The sequence below is a fragment of the Myotis myotis genome, unplaced genomic scaffold, assembly GCF_014108235.1.
Source record: "Myotis myotis isolate mMyoMyo1 unplaced genomic scaffold, mMyoMyo1.p scaffold_m19_p_5, whole genome shotgun sequence".
NCBI classification, from domain to species: domain Eukaryota; kingdom Metazoa; phylum Chordata; class Mammalia; order Chiroptera; family Vespertilionidae; genus Myotis; species Myotis myotis.
In genome coordinates this window covers 101,715,694-101,736,230 of record NW_023416357.1, presented here as the reverse complement: position 1 = coordinate 101,736,230, position 20,537 = coordinate 101,715,694, and the positions used below count along the sequence as shown (strand labels likewise).

Sequence of the window (20,537 nt, the reverse complement as noted above, 5' to 3'; positions counted from 1 at the left end):
GTCTGCCTCTTGAGTGTGTCACTTATGGATGTGTAGAGTTGTAATGTAGTGTGGTCTGACACTGACCACTGGGTGCACTGGCTCCAGGGAGGTGCAAAGTCAGCCACTGCCTGGGGCCACCCAACAGGAGCTACCTAGAGATCTGCAGATTCCTCCTCTTTGTATTGGGTTTGGAAGTGCCCAAAACGAGGCCCAGCTATGAAGCAAGGAAGGCTGGTGCTGGTGCTGGGTCTTAGGCCTTTTATTGATTTATTTGGGGCTCCCTGACTCAGCTGCAGCTTGTTTTGAGAGACTTTAGCCTGAGCAAGGACAGGCCATTCATATGCAAAAGCCACTGCACACAACTTGAGTGGGGTTGTAAATTGGATGAGGTGGGCTCTTAGGGAATCACCAGGGCAGAGCAAACAGAAATGGCTGTCAGTCAGCCCTGCGACCAGGCAGGTCCCAGCATAGGAACAAGTTCCCTGCGAGCACCTCCATCTGAGAGAAAGCTGCCCCCTGAGTTCCTGCCCCAATGCCAGACATTCCAGTTCCTCCTCATATGTGTCTGTGTTCCCCAGAGCCTTGCCCTGGTGCTGGAGCTCAGAGGAAGCAGGACCTTGTAAGTTCAGTTCATGGTGCCAGCTTTTTAAGAGGAACAGCTGGGTCTTCAGCAGCCTCTGTGTCACTGAGCCCTAATCCACACTGGTTTTTACAGCCCGGAGTTCTTTTCCCAGCTCTGGGACTCTGGGCTGGGGGTCTGGTGTGGGGCTGGGACCCCTTGCTCTTTGCAGAGACGATCTCCTTCCCTGATTAAAAAAGCGGCACACGTGGGTGCCAGACCAGCCCGTTCCGCACCTCCTACCGGTCTCCGTGTGCTTTCTTTACTTCTCTAGTTGTAGGACTTCCATTCAGCCAGCTTTCCTGCGGTTCTGGGTGATGGTTGTTCTGTATGTTAGTTGTAATTTTGATGTGGCTGTGGGAGGTGGTGAGTACAGGCATTTACCTACGCTGCCATCTTCTGTCCTCCTGATGGTCTGTTTTTAGACAGCTTAGACTCTGGGACCGCTACCCAATGGGTGAAGCTTCCTTGGTGACCAGCAGTCACTGTGAAGCTCTGGGAAAATGAGGTTCTGTTCCATGTGCCTTTGACCCAGGCCATCGCCCTGACACTCAGTCCTGCACACTCGCCCAAGGAGTAACCCCAAAATGAGAAGGGCAAGCACTGGCCGCAGAGGCCCATGTCTTGGTGTCCTTTAGAAGTGGACCCACCAGTGTCAGCCCTGCCTTTAAGAGCTTTCCACTAAGGAGAGTCTGTCAGTCACTCTTGTGGGATGGTTTCTAAAATGGAAAAGGATCAGCTTTTCTTTTTCTTTCTTTGTTAACCCTCAGGTCCGAGGATATTTTACCATTGATTTTTAGGGAGAGTGAAAGAGAGAAAGACAGAGAGAAACATTGATGTGAGAGAAACACATCGATTGGTTGCCTCCTGCAGGAGCCCCAACCAGGGCTGGGGTCAGGGAGGAGCCTGCAAACAAGGTACATGCCCTTGATCAGAATTGAATCCGGAACCCTTTGGTCCGCAGGCCGACGCTCTATCCACTGAGCCAGACCGGCGAGGGTGATCAGCTTTTCTTTAGAAATCTTTTGTCCTGTGAGGAAGGAGACTCAATACATAATTGCCTTGCCTCACAGTAGCTAAAGGAAGGTTACCTAGTTACAAAACAATTTCAACTTGGCTTAGACTTGAAATGGTGGCAGATAGGAGTTGGAGGCTGCAGACGGCAGGAGGCATACAACACTACTTGGAGTTTCACTGAAGTGCCATGAACGATCTGGTTGTGGGTAGGCTGTGGGGCCACTGCTTTCTTGTCCAGGATTCACGTTGGTGCTTTGTTCTTTGCAGGATGAAACAGGTGCCTATTTAATCGACAGAGATCCCACCTATTTTGGGCCTGTGCTGAATTACCTGAGACATGGAAAGCTGGTCATTAACAAAGACCTTGCAGAGGAAGGTGAGTTGAGAGTGGGATCTGGTGAAGATGACAACTGGACTCCTCTGGGCCTGAACAGGCTCTGTGCCCCGGGGGCCAGGCTGGCATCTTGAGTGCCCTTGCCCCCTGCAGAAGTCCTAGGTGCCCAAGTCTCCTCACTCGCCCCCCCTGCTTTCTCACAAATGTGTCCCATGAGGCAGCAGATGCTGGTCTCAGAGAGGTGAGAGGGCTGTTTAGCATGGCCTCTTCCCCTTTTCTCCTCCAAGAAGTGAAGGCTCATTAGAGCCAGGCTGGCCTATCAGGACCGTTGTAGCAGAAGGGCCTGGGGACTGTGGTCCAGGCCCCTGCAACCCCACTCCCTGGCTGCAGGGTCCCCCTGACTGTGGGTAAAACTATGGGCTCCCTCCTCCAAGTGTCTAGTTAGTGATGCATGAGGGTGGGGACTCCTCCTTTGGGAGACCACCCATTCTCAGAGATGCTTTGGCTTAACAGTCTGAGGGTGGTGTGTTAGGAATGTGCCCACCATGCGAGTCTCCCAGGCGTCCCTCTGTCTCAGTCACCCCGGGTCTGCTCTCCTTCCAGGGCACCACTGTATTATTACCTTTGAGTTCTGTCTGCATGTCCCAATGCCATACTACATTCCGACTCAGGTCACAAGGAGCAGAGATGCCAGGCGCAGCCCTGTGGGCACCGGGTCTAAGGCTGGTGTATGCATGCTCTGTGTGTGCTTGGCTCCACGCACCAGGGAGGTCTGGAGAGGCTCAGGGCACTATGACTCACAGTGGGCTCTGGCTTCTCTGCTCTGCTTGTGTCCTGGATTGACTGTCGGTACTGAACTTTGTCCTCCCTCAGCTCTCATCACATCTTACTCCATGTCTTTTCTGGAGCGCTTTTTTCTTGCTCACACACTTGCATGGTTTGGGATACCCTTCCTTTGTGTTGTACGTGGGCAGCTGTACAATTTGAAGCTAAACTTCACAGCCTCTTCTCAATGCAATTTGCTTAGAAAGGGGTATTTGATGTGACTAAGCACTGCCAGTTGGCCTCGCTCACCTGCTTTCCTACTGGACTGAGACACAGTGTTTTCAGGAGCAACGCCCATGTGAACACCATTTCCTGTTGTTGCCCTTCCGAGTATAGTGCATGGCGTGTCCAGGTGGAAGAAAGATGTGCCCTTTAGGCCCAAGCACTTGTCCTCAAGCTTCTGGTGCTCATTTGTAATGCCCTTCAGTCCCCACCCATGGATCTGAAGAGAGGAGTTGACAGTTGCCTTAAGTCATCCTGAAAAGAAACAAACTAGATTTTGCCTCTCTTTGGGTGGCTACTGCCTGCCCCAACCTTCACCCTCTGTCGCCTCACCTGGGGACCTTGTTAGGAGGCAGCCTGAGTGGGTCCGGCAGCTGGAGTCCACGGCTCTGAGCTCCTGGGGTTGCCAGTGGGAACTGTACCGTGAAGAGTGAGGTCTAGCCAGATGACCAGGCTCACTCTGAACCTTCTGGAATACTCATGAGGAATCCCTGAAGCAGAGCCTCTCTAATTAGTTTTTTAGAATTCTTAGAGATTTCAAGTCCCTAAATAAGGTACATTACAAAAGGCCATCTTTGGGGAAAAAAGGAGTTCCTAAATTGGAAAAAGAGTCTTAGAGTGAGGAGCTATGCCCTTAACCAGCCACAGTCTAACACTTGAATAGGGAAACTGATGTGCTGAATGACTCAGAGACCTGCACAAGGCCGCCTGGCCAGGCCTGAGCCCCTCACGGAGGGGAGGAGAGAGTTGGCCAGCCCAGAGAGGCAGATGCAGGCTGTGGAGGGAAAGATGCCTGTGTTCCATCCCACATGCCCAGCATGGAGCTTGCAGTCCACACTCGTGGACCTGTGTGTGAACCAGCTGTATGTGAGTTCTGCACCCAGCAGGTCACGTGGAGGGATTCATGCAGAAGTATGTTCAGTAAACACATCATTCTCCATGTGAGCCCTCTGCGCCAAGTCCTGGGGAGCCCTACTGAGAGCCAACAATGTTTGTGTGGTGACTTTTGGGTGTTAGGATGGGGGCTGAGGAGCCTTTAGTGGTCAGGCATAGGCCACAGGTCCATAGTGAAATGTTTCTTTTTTGATTTGGTGAAAATTATAGTTATTTTTCTTTATTCCAGGAGTGTTGGAGGAAGCGGAATTTTACAATATCACCTCACTAATAAAACTTGTAAAGGACAAAATTAGAGAACGAGACAGCAAAACATCACAGGTGAGACCAGTGACGAATGTGCTGGAAGCTTCCGAGGCCTGGTGCAAATGTGGAGCTCCCTCCCCTCCCTCCTCCTCATGAGGCCTTGAGATCTGGCTGTCTTATCTTGATGACCGTCTTCCTCTGTAATTGTTCTAGTGCCTGATGGCACCGTGGCAGGCATGAAGGGCAAACTCATCTAGCCCTGTCCAGCCTCTCCTCAGGACGCCCACCCCAGTGTCTCTGCTCTCTCCCCCTCAGGCTTCCCTGTTCCTCGCCACCTCCTCCCCCTCCCTGGACTTTCCTCCCCCGTCCAGCAGCCCCACTTAATGAGCTGTGTGACCTGGACCAGTACAAACGGTATGCCTCAGTCTTCCCTTGCAGAGTGGCATAGTGGAGGCAGAGGAGCCCCTTGTCACAGGGCCGATGTGCGGATTAGAGGGCTCAGGTGAGGTAGTACTCCAGTGTCACTCCCTGTTTCACAAATTAAGGCAATGTGCTTTAGGCTGTGACCCTGTCACTTGAGTGTCACTAGTGTGAGTCACTGCTTTAACATCACAGAACAGCTTAGTGCTCCTACGGCCCCTTCCCCTTGGCTACACACGTGTTGTGTGTGGTGGCCGCCTCCTCCTGCTAGAGTAGCAGCTCCATGATAGCAGACCCCCCTCGGGCTCCCAGCACCAGAAATGCCTGGAACAGAGCTCAGAGAAGGTTGGATGGTGGCTGGCTCAAAAGATATGTCCATGTTTTGGAAGCCAGTTCAGTCCAAGCCAGTTCATGTCTGAGCTGCTGTGCATGAATGAAAGCTTTGCTAGGAGCAGGGGCCGGGCTGGTCCCGCATTGCTTTCAGGCCTTCCCATCAGTCCCTCCCCAGCTGGGCTCAGGGACTTGGTGTGGTTCCCTGTAGAACAAAGGTGGACATCCTCATGCATTCACATCTAGACACAGGTGCTCTTGGCATTTTAGGAACATGACTCATTTTACTTTGGAATGTCGCAATTGAAATATATTTGGAGGCAGACAAGGAAGAAGGAAACGGCAGCTGTTCCAGCCTGTTTGTCTTGTTTCGGTGTATGTGTTTGGGGCCACTTCAAGGCATCATGACCAGAGCCTGAGAGGTGGAAAGATATGTCAGCCTCACCGGGCCTCCTGTTGGGCTGTCTCCAGAATCAGCAGCCGGGCAAGATTGCTGGGCTGGGGCAGGAGCAGCAGGGCATGTGGAGCCTGTCTCACCTGTGGCCCTTGTTCTTGCAGGTGCCAGTGAAGCATGTTTACCGTGTACTTCAGTGTCAGGAGGAGGAGCTCACGCAGATGGTGTCCACCATGTCTGATGGCTGGAAGTTTGAACAGGTGAAGTGCACATGCATTCCCCCCCACCACCACCACCTGGATTGATGTCAGCTTGTTAATTACAGTGACCCCACCTGGGTCCTCAGGGTTGTTGGCCCGAGGGACCGTAAATAATGAGGCATTGGGCACCTGTGATTCCTGGAAATGTGGTTTACTGGCCCCTCTCGAAAACAGCCTGTGCCTCTGCCCCACCCCCTCATTCATTCTGCAGTTATTCTTGCTCTAGATCATTTTTTTGGGAGGACTGTTCTCTGAGCTTCTGTTTTGTGTCTAATGTGTGTGTGGTTGACATTCTGGCCACATCCTGGCCTGGCCCAACCTCCCTGTCCCACCTCATGTCCACCAGGCCCCTCCTGTGCTGGCTGAGCAGATGGTGCCTCAGGCTCCTTTGTGCTGGAGGTGGCACCGATGGCCTTTCTGGTGGGACTGCTTTTCAAACCCTCCAGCCCCTTTCCTGCCCTTGATTGGAAAGATGCTGAGGATGCTGGCCTGGCTGTGTCCCTCCACTTTCCTCAACTCTGCTCTTGCCACAGGCTGGGACTGATGTGCTGAATGCTGGGTCCTCTCTCCTGCTCTCTGTCCCTCCCTGCACCTCTGTATGCTGCTTTCATCCCATGCAGCTGCACTCAGGACCTGTGGCCTCAGAACACACCAAGGGTGTTTTCTGAGTGCCCAGCACCTTTCCTATCAGCTCAGTGTTGCTATTCCACTTTTTTAGGCAGAGACTCTGAGGTTTGGGCTTGTGACCCTGTTTGACCCCCAGCCCAGGGTACTGGTCGTGACCCTGTGACCCTAGCCCTACGTAGTGACTGCCCTGATCACGAGGCCCCCTCTGGCCTCTTGGATTTTCCTCTGTTGATAGCTGCCAACTGGGGCAAGTGCTCTCCAGAGAGAGTGTGAGAAATTACATGGTCACCCCAGCATCCCTCCTAATTAAGTCTACCCCTATTCTTTGGGTCTTTTGAAATAATGGATTGCATTGTAAGTGCTTGGAGTCCCCTTAAGATGTCACTAAAGATAAGTGCAACCAGCATTTGTGTCCCTCCCTACACCCTGGAACCAGCCACCAGGGCTGCTCTGTGTGTCCCTGCTCTGATGGTTTTGCAGCTTGTCCTGCCCTACCCTTGCCCTGGGGAATCGAGGCGGGTCCTGTGTCTGCATGTGTTTCTTAGGCTCTGGACTCACTCAGGAGTCTCCCACTGCCCCTTCTGTTGCCTCTTGGTGTGCTGCCTGGACAAGGGCTGTGGAGGTGGGAGCTGCAATCATCAGTTCAGGATCTGTGAACTGGGTCACCCTCAAGTAGAGCTAAGTCCTCTGTGATTCCTGCTGGAGGGAGAGTGCACCTCCGGCCTTCTGCATGGGCATCTTCCTCCCCATGATCAGCTTAGGGACTTTGTCCTTAGCTCCTCTGAGTGGATCCTAAATCCATTGAAAAGAGCAGGGTCCTCTCTTTTCATCAAGTCTTAATTCCCTTTGCCTAGTTTGTTCCTTGAGGACATTGTTCATGCCAGTAAAAGCCCAGAACCAGAGTCATGTTTATTTAATGAGAGTCACTCTACTCTCAGAAGCAGGAGCTGGACCTGCTGCAGGGGACGTGGGGCAGGTCACCCAGTGGTCAGTAACGAGGCCAAAACAAGGTTCTGGGTGAGGTTTGGAAGAGGCTTGCATGCTTCGTGGAAACATGGCCTCCAGGCAGACCCGGTGATAAGGGACTGCACACCACTGTCCATTCTGCATCCAGGGCCAGGCACCACTGTGGTCCAAAGGTGGCAGGGCCCATCTCCTGAGGGGCGATTGTGAACCTGGAACAGGCTTCTAGAAACACAGGGAGAGCGTGTCCCCCCTTTTCCATGGGCCTCCTGTGCTTTCCCCTCCTCTGATCACACTGGCCTTACCTCTCTGAACGTCCCTCACTTGCACCCACCACTCTCATCTCATCCTTCCCACATCCTTGCACTCAGAGCTGCCTCACATCTCTGGCCTCTCCTATGAGTACAGATTCTTACATAGGGAGGCCAGAGATTGAGGGGCCTTCCAGGTGTTTGTTAGCTCTATAATTATGCTATTGATGGTCTTATTACAATTGTAGTAGTTTTCCTTTGGTTAATTTTACATTTAAAAGCACAGAAGCCCTTGGTAGCCCTGGGGTAGGCTGGAGCAGGCAGGTTGGCCCTTGGCGCCTGTATGGCGGTGGTAGTGACCTGGAAGCCCACGAAGATGTGGACTCACACAGAGTGAGACACGCAAAGCCACAGCTTCCTAGCATCATCTTCGAGATTCAGGCAGCTCTATCCTCTGCGGCCCTTCTCTGCCAGCCTTTCCTCCTGCCACCAGAGTATAAGCCTTCTCGGTTAATAGCCCCTGGGGAGGAAGGTTCCATCCTGGCTTCTCCTGGGAAGGCCTGGTGGCCACTCGAGAACAAGCAGACTGGGAGCTTGTCCTCGTGTGCATGTGTTTGTTCTCACATATGTGCTTTGGGCCTGTGTTAAGGGAGCATCTGGTGTGCTAAATGCCCCAATTCTACTGCCTGCTTCAAGAGGACCATCTCTGAACATGACACCCCCATCTTGGAATCCTTCACACTGTGCTGCCCTCTCCCTGGGGTCAGGCAGCATCTCCTGTGGGCCCAGAAACCCTGAAATTGTTGTGTGTTTTTAAAAAAATATATTTTTATTGATTTCAGAGAGGAAGGAAGAGGGAGAGGGAGAGAGAGAAACATCAATGATGAGAGAATATCATGGATTGGCTGCCTCCTGCAAGTCCCCCACTGGGCATGTGCCCTTGACCGGAATCGAACCTGGGACCCTCCAGTCCTCAGGCCGATGCTCTATCTACTGAGCCAAACCGGCTAGGCCCTGAAATTGTTGACCATCCTGCAGAGAAGGCCTGTCCTGCATGAGGGTTACGCGTGTGGTGGATATGGGCATGTATGTGCCCAAATATGGATGTGTCAGGGCTTCATTTTTCATAATCTCATTAAAAATCTCTTGGCTGAAACCGTAGTCGCCCCTCGTGTTGACTGTCTTTGCCACGGGTTTTCGCACGTTGGTGCTTCCTTCCTGGTGGGTGGGCTGGTCTTGAGCCTGGTGCATATGTGGCTCTGCCCACGTCACACCTGTCTTCTCTCCTCGCAGCTGGTCAGCATTGGCTCCTCCTACAACTATGGGAGTGAAGACCAGGCCGAGTTCCTCTGTGTGGTCTCCAAGGAGCTGCACAACTCCCCGTACGGCACTACCAGTGAGCCCAGCGAGAAAGCCAAGGTGAGTAATGGTGGGCCAGCAGGCAGGCAGCAGCCCTGGGTACTCTGGCCTCCTGCCAGTGGAGGGGGCTCGTGTGGGCAGAAGGCACCCTTTGTAGGGTTGGTTTTCCCTTCAGGCTTTATAGTTTCTGGCTGTTCTCATTGCCCTCCCTGCGATGCAGGCTTCCTGGCACTCGCTCACCTGGGCTGCTTGTTCATTATCCTGTAATTCTCGCATGAGTGTCATAGGCAGAGTCCTGTAATGAAGGACATATGCGCCCCGCAGGATGTGGTGGATCAAGAGGTCTTTGGACACAGCTTCCCCACAGGGTGAGCCCCTGTGGCTTTCACAACCCACACTCTCCGCCGACTCCCTCTTCTAACAGGCAGAGTTGCTCCTGGAAGTGTGTGGCTATGCTTTTAAGTGATGCCACCATTTGTGGGCTGTTTTCCTGGAGATTTGGGACCAGAAGGCTTCCGGGTGGGGCCCGAGTGGCACCTGCCCTAGCCACATCCATCCTGAATTGGGAGTTGAGTTTGGTTTGTAAAAGAAGTGGATCCTGCAGGTTCTGTTATTTTAGAATCCATGGAGTATTGTCTCGGCCTGGCCCTGGCCAGTACCTATATAAACTGGCATCACTCACTACTGGGTACCGGCTTTTCTGTCTCTTGGGCAGGGCAGTGCAGCAGGGCCAAAGTGGAACTGCCATGTCATTTGCTTTCAAGTTAGCCTTGTGGCAGGGAACAGCAGCTGGCCTTCCCCAGAGGTGGAAAAAACTAGTGGCATCTCCTCTGGGTTTGTTTCTGAGGTCAGGGATTGCAAGACAGACAGAACCTAGCATTGGCTGGGCTGGCTGTACCTGGCAGGTAGACCTTTGAACCAGGTGGTAGCCAGACAGTCCTGCAGCCAACTCTGAGGGGACTCAGGAGGAGAGGTAGGGAAGGGGGTGGCGGGAGGGGGGTGTGAGGGGGTGGGGCCGTCTAAGCAGCCTTAGCAGAGCCCAGGAGGTGGGGGCAGGCTCTGTGGCAGCCCTGGTGAAGGCTCAGGGTGTTGTCTGCCAAAGGGCATTTTGAGTGAGTTTAGGAATAATCCAGAGCCAGAAGGATTTAAAAAAAAAAAAAAAGTGTTTTTATTGATTTCAGAGGGGAAGGGGGAGAGAGAGAGAGAGAGAGAGAGAGAGAGAGAGAGAGAGAGAGAGAGAGAGAAACATCAATGATGAGAGAGAATCATCAATCGGCTGCCTCCTGCATGCTCCCCACTGGGGATCGAGCCTGCAACCCAGGCATGTGCCCTTGACCAGAATCGAACCCAGGACCCTTCAGTCTGCAGGCTGACGCTCTATCCACTGAGCCAAACCGGCCAGGGCTAGAACCAGAAGGATTTTAACTGATTACATTAACCCGGGGCTCCCAGGGCTTTTCAGACTGGCTGGCCACCACCTGCTCAGAACCACCCCTGTGAACTTTTTAGGGTCTTTCTTGGAGGTGTGGGCTTGGCAACTAACAGCAGAGTCACTGACTGCTGGCCCTCCACCGGCTCCAGGCAGCATTTTTACCATCGCAAGATTGCCCATCGAGTCCTCAAGTCCCCACCCTGCCCTTCTGCAGTGCTTGCGGCTAAGTGTTCAGGTGTGGGCTGTCCTGCTGCTGCTCAGGACAGGACAGCATGGGGGATGGTGCAGTTTCCCTACACATGCAGGCACACCAGGGATGGAGGAGTCACGGTGCCAGGTCCTGGGGACGTACCTCCCACAGAATCTGGGGTGGAAGGTGAACCCACCTCCCTGCGATCCCCCAGCCTCATGAGAAGGCACATCTCTCTCTGAGCAATTGCAGGACTCATAAGTTGTTTATTTTTAGAAGCTTTTATTTCTGAACTTGACAAGTTTTCATAGCCGAGCTCAGCAGGGCAGCCACCCAACCTCATTTCCTTCAGGTGGTTTTTCAGCTGCAGAAGAATGTGTCTGTGCTATGAGGGAGCTCCTGGCATGACCCCAAATTTCTTTGTCATTGAAAACGCGGCCCTATTTCTCTCTCTAAAAATACCTGGCTCTGAAGTGTGGTGGCCACAGTGACTTCTAAATGGGGGCAGTGGCAGGAGTTCCCAAGGATATGGAGCGCGGTTGGGTCCTCTGGAAAGCCATGGAAAACCATTGGGCTGGACTGGGGACGGTGCTTTGGGGACACCCCCGTGCAGCCTGGTTGTAGCAGTGCTGCACATCCTGAGGGTAGTGAATGTCACTACTGCGGTCTTACCTGTTCACCAAATGAGAGCCTGCAGCCGTAATAGCCTCCCTTGTCAAGGTGGAAGTGGCTGGAAAGAGCAGGTGGGGATGGGGCATCCCATCAGGGGGAATGGCGCACACAAGAGCTACCAAACCCACCGCCTGCTGCAAGTTAGGGGCTTCCCAACCCCCTCTCTGATTCTGTGTTTTGCCAGAAGCATTCACAGAACTCACCGCTGTTAAGCTCACGGTGACGATTTATTACAGGAAGTACAGAGGGAGGATTCAGATGTACCAGAATGCTCCCATAGCCTCTAAGTCCAGAGAGTTTACTGGGCTTGATCCCGTAGACATGATTGATTGATGATTAATCACCCACATACCTGATTGCAATCTCCAGCCTCCTGGCCGATTGATCCTGTCTCCCATCACATTGTCAGACTGTCCAAGTGTAACCAGGAACCGAGTGCAAAGCCCAGACCTCGGTTAGGGCAAGGTTCAGTTCTTCACTACGAAGGGGGAAGGACTACTCGGGCACTTGGGAGTGCCAGGGCCCAGGGACAATGGGGCAAGGGAACTGCTTGAGCCCCGTGTTCCTCCATGGTGTGATCTGGTCGTGTACGTTCGGGGCCCAGGCCCCCAAGATGAGGCTTGGTCTGTGGTTTGCTGTACAGAACAGTGGGAGTTCCTGGCCCTGAGCATCCATGGTCTCTGAGGACTCTCTGGGCCGGCTTCCCTCTGCTGGCCCCTGCTTTGCCCTGCACTGATGGTGTCCTCTCTTCTTCTCCCTTGCTGCATGCTGTGTGCCGAGCCAGAGTGATGACGAGGAGACGGGTCACGATGGGAATGACTCAGATTAAGTGTAAATGTCCTGGTGAGCTCTGCCGCCCTTGCAATGGACCCCATACCTCAGTTTCCTTGACCCAGCCCCTCCTCTGCTGTGTCTGTCTCATGCCTGTAGTTGACAGAGAACTTTCCACACTAGTTGCCAGTTGTGTAGACCTGCAGTAGAGCTGGCCTGTCTGGGAGTGGGCTGTCTGTCCCTGTAGGACGCCTGTCTGGATGAGACTGAGACCTTCGCTGGGGGGCCTGAGAAGTGTGTCAGGTCTCCTCACCAGGCTGCCAGCCTTCCCACCCTGTTGCTGGACCATGGGCTCGGGGCCGAGGAGGCGGGCTGTGATGCAGAAGGTGGACTCTGATCCTGAAGCCAAAGTCCGGAGTGCCTCTACTCCCAGGCGCCTCGGGCAGAGGATGCTGGTGGAGTATGTGTGGATCCTCTCTGTGTGCCTCCTGAGGCCCCAGCTGCTCCCCACTTCTGTGCCACCTCCCAGCCTCTCTCATTGCCTGAGATTCATAGGCCCGGCTGGTTCTAGAACCCAACTGCATTCTCTGTTGGCAGGAACCACCTGGCCTACTCCCTTGTCTTGCACACAGGAAGTCGAAGCCCAGAGAGGGCAGAAGGTGGGTAGAAGGTGGGTGAGCCAGGCATCACCTGGGGTTCCCTTCTCCCACCAGGGACCCCCTTGTAGGCTGAGCCCTGCAGGTTGGGACCCTCAGCCTTTGTCCTGAGAGGAGCTCAGAAAAGCAGGAGGCACTGAGAGGCCGACCCTCTGGCCATGAGAAGTTTAGACTGGGGGCTTTTTTTACACTTTCAGTGGTTGTTGGTGTGTTTTTTGTTTGTTTGTTTTTTGTGGGGGGGTGATTATATAACTACATAACATCCTCCATTTTGCCCTTTGACCCATAAACCCTAAAATATTTACTTATATGATTATATGACTCTTTAAGAAAATGTTTGCTTAGCAGAGGTCTAGACCCGTGGCCAGCAAACTGCGGCTCTTTGGCCCCTTGAGTGTGGCTCTTCCTAAGCCTTAGGAGCACCCTAATTAAGTTAATAACAATGTACCTACCTATATAGTTTAAGTTTAAAAATTTTGGCTCTCAAAAGAAATTCCAATCGTTGTACTGTTGGTATTTGGCTCTGTTGACTAATGAGTTTGCCAACCACTGGGCTAGACCAGCTGCCGGAGCCCAGGACATGCAGCATGAGCTCCATCTATCTTCTAGCAGCCACATTAGGAAGAATGGGAAATTGATGCTAGTGCCCCTTTTTTGTTTGTTTTGTTTTTGTTAATCCTTACCTGGGGATATTTGGATATTTTTCCATTGATTTTTCCATTGATTTTTAGAGAGTGGAAGGGATGGAGAGAGACAGAGAGAGAGAGAGAAATATTGATGTGAGAAAGACACACCCATTGGTTGCCTCCTGCACGTGCCCTGACCAGGGCCAGGGATCGAGCCTGCAGCTGAGGTACATGCCCTTGACTGGAATTGAACCTGGGACCCTTCAATCCATAGGCCAATGCTCTATCTACTGAGTTAAACTGGCTAGGGCTATGCTAATACTCTTAATTCAGTGCAAAGTATTTTAATTTGAACCTAAAAAATCGTTGGGATACTTTATGCTTCTCACTTCAAAGTCTCTGAAATCAGGTGTATAGTGTGCCTTTGTGGCCCTTCTCAGTTTGGGGCCACATCTTAGTTGGCTCAGCAGCAGATGGACAGCAGGTCCTAGACTTTGGCCTGATGGTGACCACTGATGGGAACTGTGATAGGAACCTGGCTAGGCTTTAGGGGAGCCTGCATGAGCTTGGAGGAGCTATACCTACTGGTTAGCTGCCAGGAACTGGCACTGGGCCTACATCGGGGAGGAACAAGGGGACTTCTTTCAGCTCCCCTTCTCAGTGATTGATTTTGCATCTGCTGGCTGGAGCTGCTGTGGTGGCCCTCATTAAGGTCTGGGCTGTGGGAGAGGTGGGTGTGGGCTGATCACAGAGCAGCCCTGGAGCTGCCCTAGCCTCCGGATCTGCCTAGGCCTGCCTGTGGGGTGCTGCTCGTGGTGCATGGCCTGCCCTGGTCCCTGAGGGGGGTGGCCCAGGTAAGAGCTGTGTCCAGGGTACACAGGGCTATGACTGTCACAGGTCCTCGGAAGAGGGGTCTTCTGTCCTCGTTAGGAGATAGTTGTTGGGGCTCCTGCTCTGGCAGGGCAGCCCTTCCTGTATTGTCACGTTGCTCTCAGGCCACGTTCCGGTTATGTGGGCCTCCTCATGTGTGTGGGCCTCATTGTTTTCACCACTTAGTCCTGCAGATTCAGTCACTCCCTCTCCTCTGCTGGGCTCCCACAAAGTGAGGGCAGCTCTGTGCTTCCTGGGGCCCTGCCAGCCCTAGCTTTCCCTGCAAACAGCAAAGATAAAGAGTCGCAGCCTGGGGCTGTGACTGGCACCTGGGGGCAGGAGGGACTTTCAGGGGCTGATCTGGGCCTTTGCTCCCCCAGTACAGTGGAAGGTATGCCTTGCATGGGCTGTCTGAGCAGTCCCAGAGCTCTCAGACTCAGGGGGCCCAGACCTGTGGACAGCAGGGGTAGAAGGGTATCGAGACAGCTGGAGCAATTCCCAAGAATTTGTGCCTTTTCTTGAGTGATTCGGATGAGCCTAGATGACTGAGGGACTGTGCCTACTAGGGGCGGTGCCCTGGCTGTTGAGTTGGGGGCCAGCAGGACACTCAGTGTGAGCCTGAGGATTTTGCCCCTTCCCTACAGGGTCTTGCTGGGGGGCAGTGAACCTCACTCTGGCCAGAGCATCCATGTGGGTCTGGGCCTGGCACAAGCAGAGCTGACTCCCTTCCAGGGCATATCCCTGTGTTGTGCCTGGGCCCCAGGGCTCAGAAGCACACACTGTCCTCGAAGCCATATCTCTCAGCTCTGAAATTCAAGTGCAGAATGCCCCTGGACGGCTCGCTGTTACACTGCTGATGCGATCCTAGGGAGGGTCATCTTACAGCATTGGCCTTGGCTAGGATGGGCTAGGCCGGGACTTGTGGCCTATCTGTCCTGGTTACCGATGCTTAGCAGCCACACTTGATGTATGGAAACAGCAATATTTGCCAGCCCTGAAGCCCCCACCCAGGGACACAGGGTGGCTCCAGCTCCTCCACCGGTGTGGGGTTCAACTCCATGGGCATTTGCCAGTGCACAGGCGTGTCCCCAGGTGGCTCCAGGCCTTGAGGAGCTCCCCAGTCCGATTTGGAAGTGGATGGGATGCACAATTGATCCCAGTGGTGAGGGAAGGGCTGGGTGGGGTGGACGGCTGCTCTGGCCCTGAAATGCCAAGGAAGAGTGGGAGGGAGAGAGGCGGCTGTTGGCAGTCCATGGGGGCCTGATAAGGAGCTGTCCCCCCTCCAGCCATGCCTGTGTTCCTCAGACCTCCTGGAGGAAGCCCAGGGAGGCACCTGGTGGAGGCGGGAACATGCCTTTCTGATGTCAGGTTGGGATGGAGGGTTGAGAGAGTTGGAGGGGCCAGCCCCTCATGTAGGACAGGAGGCACGCAAGCCAGGCCCCTACATCGAGGGTCAGCTGGGCTGAGCCCCAGCCTATTCTCAGACCTTAGCTGTGGTACTGGCTTCCTCAGGCCCCTGAGCTGAGTCGTCTGTAGGCTGATTGGGATCTGTGGGCTCCACTTCCTGAAGCAGGGCACTTGGTTCCAGGCCTGCGTAGTTCCCACCTCCCTGTGCAAAACCCAAGTCCTCATTCTCTGCATTTGGCATTTTCAGATTTTGCAAGAACGAGGTTCAAGGATGTGAGGAGCTCAATGTTGACAGCTGATGAAACGTTTTACTTTTCCCAAGATGAAATGAACCGCCATGTCGAGGAAGCTTGGCCGTGAGAAGAAACCTGCTTTTGACAATTTTCTATAGAGATCTGGGTGTGAATCCTTTTTTGCCTCTGAGGTGGGTGGTGAGAGACGTGACCAGCTGTTCAAGGCCGGGCATCCCCCACTAGGAGGAGGTGTGCTGGCCAGGCGGGCGTTGTTATGGGAGCCTTCGCTCGGTTTTTCCAAGTGCCACCCAGGCCCGAGGAAGGATGCTCCTGACCGACCCCTTTAATCACCGAAGATCATTTAGAGGACAGCGTTCTTGGTGCTACATAAACAGTCTGTAATGGAGCCTGGGCCTTGCTGGTAGGAAGTGGTCACAGTGCTGTGGCCCCAGGCTCTGGGTGTCCGCTGGTCACCCCACCGCACCAGGCCCTGGTTCTCGGGTCAGAGTCATGCCCAGGTGTGACTGGTTCTCGCAGCCTTGGGCAGCTTTTGACAGAGGTGGCCTCTGTATGTTCACTACTTCCTGGACCCCACCCCAAGGCTGGGCCTCCTTCAGAGCCATGTTCCCCTGGCCTGACCTGGCCTGGAACAGTCAAGTCTTCTTCACTTGTATTTTCCAGGCAAGAGACCTTTGCATCTCTTATTTCCAGTGTGGATAGACTTCCCAATGTTTTTACTTTTTAGAAATGCCTAAAAGTGTTGCTGCATTTTGGATTGATCTGTTAAGTCCTTTAAAGGGAGGTAGAAATTTTGTTCCTCCCACCCATGGGCTCTTGGAGGAGCTGGCGCTCGTCAGTGCCTTTGTCTCGCCTGGGATGGAGGTCAGGCGGGAGGCCTGTCCACCTGGCTTCCGGAGCTGAAATTCCGGGTCATGTTGAAAATTGGATGTTTACAGCGCATCACACATATTTCTCTTTCTTGCCGGCTCTTTCATTTTCTTTGTATAACTATGCAGTTCTCTCTGATATTTCTGGGATGTTTGAGACTCCACACATGGGCTCTGCCCACCTTACATGACATTGGAACTACTAGGATTCCTTTAAAACCTGCTGTCCACATGCTTTGAGAACAGACCTTTCTGAGCTGGTCGTGGAAACTGTTAGAGTCTGGGGGACCTGGCTCAGACAAGCAGCTCTCTGTTTCCTGACCTACGGCTTCCCCCGGGAGCTGTGCACACTGACACCGGGGCTGCTGACATGTCGGGCAGAGTCTGGCACGTCTAGTTTCAATGCTTCCGGAGGCATCTCACCTGTGCCCTCTTCTTCTTTGCCAATAAATAACCTGATTAACCAAGTTCTCCAGCACCTAGGACTTACCTACTCCTTTTTGTAAGGTCTGTTGTATGTTGTTAAATGTTTGGCTTCAACCATTTATAGCAACCTTTCTATAGGGCATATTTAGCCCCTGGTGACCCGTTTTCCTCATGGAGCCTTGGGAAGAGGGCGGCCTTTGTGGGCTTCAGGGTATACCTGTGGGGCACTGCTGGCCGCTTATTGTTGTTTAATTTGTGACCTTGACATTATAGATAGGCTTTTTTTTTTTTTTAATTTAAAGATAGTAAGACCTAATTCACTAAAATTTATTCTAAGGGGATATTTATACTTTTATACTTTTTTAGGTATCCGTATTTTATCAGCTGACAGTTTAATGCCTAAGTTTCCCCTGAAAATAGCAAATAAAATTGTGTATTTATGAATGAGCAGAGCAACTGTTAATATCTTAAAATGCATGGAAAAGCTCTTGGCGACACTGGGCATGGTTAGTGGCCAGGGTGGAGCTGGGCCGTCCACCTGTCTATTACTGACCAGCCTGGGGATTGGCTAGGGGATGAGTGCAGCACATGCCGGGGGACAAGATCATCTTTGAGTGACTTATTTTAAAGCACTGATGCCTCATCAAGTTTAGTGTGCCCACCTGTCTTGTCTCTTACTCTGGCCAGAAACACCAGCTTCGAATTCCTTCACGTCCTTGGGCACTGCGAGCCTCCCACCCCCAATGCCACCCTCCCCGCAGTCGCTCTGGCTCCCGCTGGTGGCCGCTGTGGGATAGCTCCTGAGATGCTCTCCACGCTTTAGGGAAATTCCTGTTCCTGTGTCCCCTGGAGAGCTCTGGCTCGCTGAGGCTGGCTAGGATGTCCTCGATTATCAGGTTTTGGAGTCTCCGGCAATCCACACTTCCAGCCTCTCGGGAGTGTCTGTCTTGTTTCCAGGTGTGGGGCCCCTGGCCAGGCTGGGTGGGGACCTGTTCTGCCTGCCCAGGCTGGGGGTAGGAACTGCCTGCCCGGGGGCTGGGTTCGTCCATACCTCTGTTACAGCCCGGGCACATGGCAAAGTACTCCAAGTTCTGCCCTGAGGAGTTTGCTTTCTGAACAGACTAAACTTGGCATCACCCAGCTCCCTGATGTCAACAGCAAACCTGCACATGCCCCTAGTTCCCTCTGCCAGGTGGGGACTTGGGAGAGGTTCCAGAGTATATCGGGCGTCCTGTCAAAGTCCTCAGATTGTCTTCTGTTTAGCCAAGGACTGGAAAGGAAACAGCCGTCTAATCTGGGTTCTGAGGTTGATGAGGGAGCCCCGCCCCTCGGTCCTCATCCTCCAGGCACAGCCTGCCTGACATGGAGTGTGTGAGGAGGGCAAGTGACAGCTTCCGGGGCAGCCTCGGGGCCACCAGCCCTGTAGCTCCAGGAAGCCAGAGGACAGACAGGAGGGGAAGGCGGGTGCTTGCTGTGTGCAGGCTCCCTTCGAGGAGCCCCAACTGCTGGGCCTCCTGCAGAGCCCATGTCTGGAACCTTCCAGGGCTCTGCATAGGGCAGGCACCAACCCTTGACCCCTTGCTTTGCCCCTCCTCTCCCTTTTGTTTACTTGTGTCCACCCAACAGGTGCTTCTGGCATCTTTTGTCTTGCCCTGAGCTGGTGGCAGTGGCTGGCAGGTGCCCTGTTACCCACCGGTCACTGAGCCCTGTCGGGGCAATGAAGGGTTCAGCCTGTAGGGCAGCTGTTAGTCCCACGGAGCCTGTGGCAGGCCTGTGGGCGCTGAGGCCCAGGTGTGCCTTCAGCGGAAGCAGCTCCACTTCGCACCTTTGGAGCGAGCTGTGCTTCCCTGAGACAGACGGAAACTCTGCACATGCACAACCCCCGGGTGGAAGAGGTGAGTCTCTGGCTTTAGGGGCTTTGATTTGCACCCCCTCTTGTCCCCTGCTCCATGCCTCCTGAGCACCTGAGCTCTTGGTGGTGCACAGACCTAGGGCTCTGCTCAAGGCACAGTCAGGCATCCTGCTACATCAGAGCCATGGCTGACCTCTGTTCCTTGAGGCTAGAAGGTTCTCCAAAGTGTTCTTCCTGCTACTGACCTGGACCTGGTCCTGCCACACCCCGCCTGGCAGATGGCTCCTGGGTTACTGCTTGGAGATAGTGGAAAGTTGTGTCAGAGCCACACCCCTGCCAAGGGTGGGAAAGGGGACTGGTGACAGATGGGGGCATGTCTCTCCTTAACCTCCGTTCACAGCACTAAGTGTGCTGTGAACTGTGAAAGGCATGAAATACATCTGCTTTCCCTTTTAATCTCCTGGTCTCTCCACGAGTATTTGCCCTTCCTCTCCACAGCCCTCTGGTCGAGCATCTGCTCTGGGTCTGCGCGGGGACAGTGTTGGGGGAGCCCAGGGATGGGGGAACTGTGCCCTCGGTCATGTGCTGGCCACCACCTTGGCTGCATCAGGGGCCCCACCTGGGACTCCAGACTCACCCTCCCAGCCCAACTGGGCGTGGTGTCACTGGAGGCTAGGCTGCCCTGCCATCTGTGCCCCTCCTCATTGGCCCCACAGAACCTGACCAGACCCCTGCCCTGTAGTAGATCAGGAGGGGGTGTTAATGGGGGAATCCAGGCCACAAAGAAAGCTGGGACAGCAGGCTGCAGGAGGCAGAGAGGGTGGCAAGTCCTCTGAGAAGAGCCTGCTCTTCACCCATCTCCAGGCAGTAAGGCTTCATTCTGGCCTCCCACAGAGGCTACAGAGGGGCTTTCCCCCAGAGACCACCTAATCTCTAATCACAGGCCTGAAGCGTCCCTTTTTAAAAAAAATATGTTTTTATTGATTTCAGAGATGATGGGAGAGGGTGGGAGAGAGAGAAACGTCAATGATGAGAGAGATTCATTGATCGGCTGCTTCCTGCACACCCCTGCTGGGGATTGAGTCTGAAACCCGGGCATGTGTCCTGATGGGAATTGAACCATGACCTCCTGTTTCATAGGTCAATGCTCAACCACTGAGCCACACCAGTTACGCATGAAGCTTTTTTTTTTTTTTTTTGAAGGTGGGATTTGTTTTTTTATTATAAAAGAAAAAATAACTCCTCAGAATCTTAATAAGTGGAAAGGAATATTTCACACTCAGAACAGACACCAGGATACAAAATTACAAGTGTTTAGCCCCAGTCCTGTCCCCCTCCCCTCTCAGAGCAGACAGTAAGGAGACTGGAAGCAAACAAGCAATTCTGTAAAACAGAGACTTCAAATCCCTGCAAATATGATTAAAATCTAAATTGGTTTTGCTTAAAAATTTTTTTTTAATACATCAAAAGGCCTGTTTTAGTGACATGCTAGTTCCCCAGAAAATAACCCAATACCCCCTTGTCAGTAACATACATGCGCAAGTAGACCAGCCAACTCATATTTCTAAACCCCTGTGCATATGTGTGTCTTTATAAACCAAAGCCAGGGGGCTTGGGTGACCGCTGCTGTTTGCTCCTGTTAGCCAGCTATGTCCAGAAGGGCAGGCAGGGCACAGAAACCCTTAAATGGTAGTGAGGGTTTAAGAGCCCCTAACAGCCAACTTTTCAAGCACCGTCACCCTCACCCCCCCTCAAAAGGAGAGCCTTATTTC

At 53.2% G+C, this 20,537-nt stretch overlaps 1 protein-coding gene across 2 annotated transcripts in view; it reads left to right on the top strand.

Annotated features, from left to right (window-relative positions):
* The window catches only part of KCTD5 (potassium channel tetramerization domain containing 5), a 34,337-nt gene extending 16,977 nt beyond the window's left edge, over window positions 1–17,360 (top strand). Inside the window, exons 2-7 of one of the 2 annotated variants that reach the window (XM_036308505.1) lie at window positions 1,886–1,994; window positions 4,123–4,214; window positions 5,448–5,543; window positions 8,678–8,803; window positions 11,822–11,880; window positions 15,615–17,360. In XM_036308505.1, the coding sequence (XP_036164398.1) occupies window positions 1,886–1,994; window positions 4,123–4,214; window positions 5,448–5,543; window positions 8,678–8,803; window positions 11,822–11,866 (468 nt within the window). In that variant the 3' untranslated portion in view covers window positions 11,867–11,880; window positions 15,615–17,360. The remainder of the gene's footprint in view (window positions 1–1,885; window positions 1,995–4,122; window positions 4,215–5,447; window positions 5,544–8,677; window positions 8,804–11,821; window positions 11,881–15,614) is intronic. The other variant, XM_036308506.1, reaches the window with a different exon arrangement.
* Window positions 17,361–20,537: the final 3,177 nt, after the last annotated feature.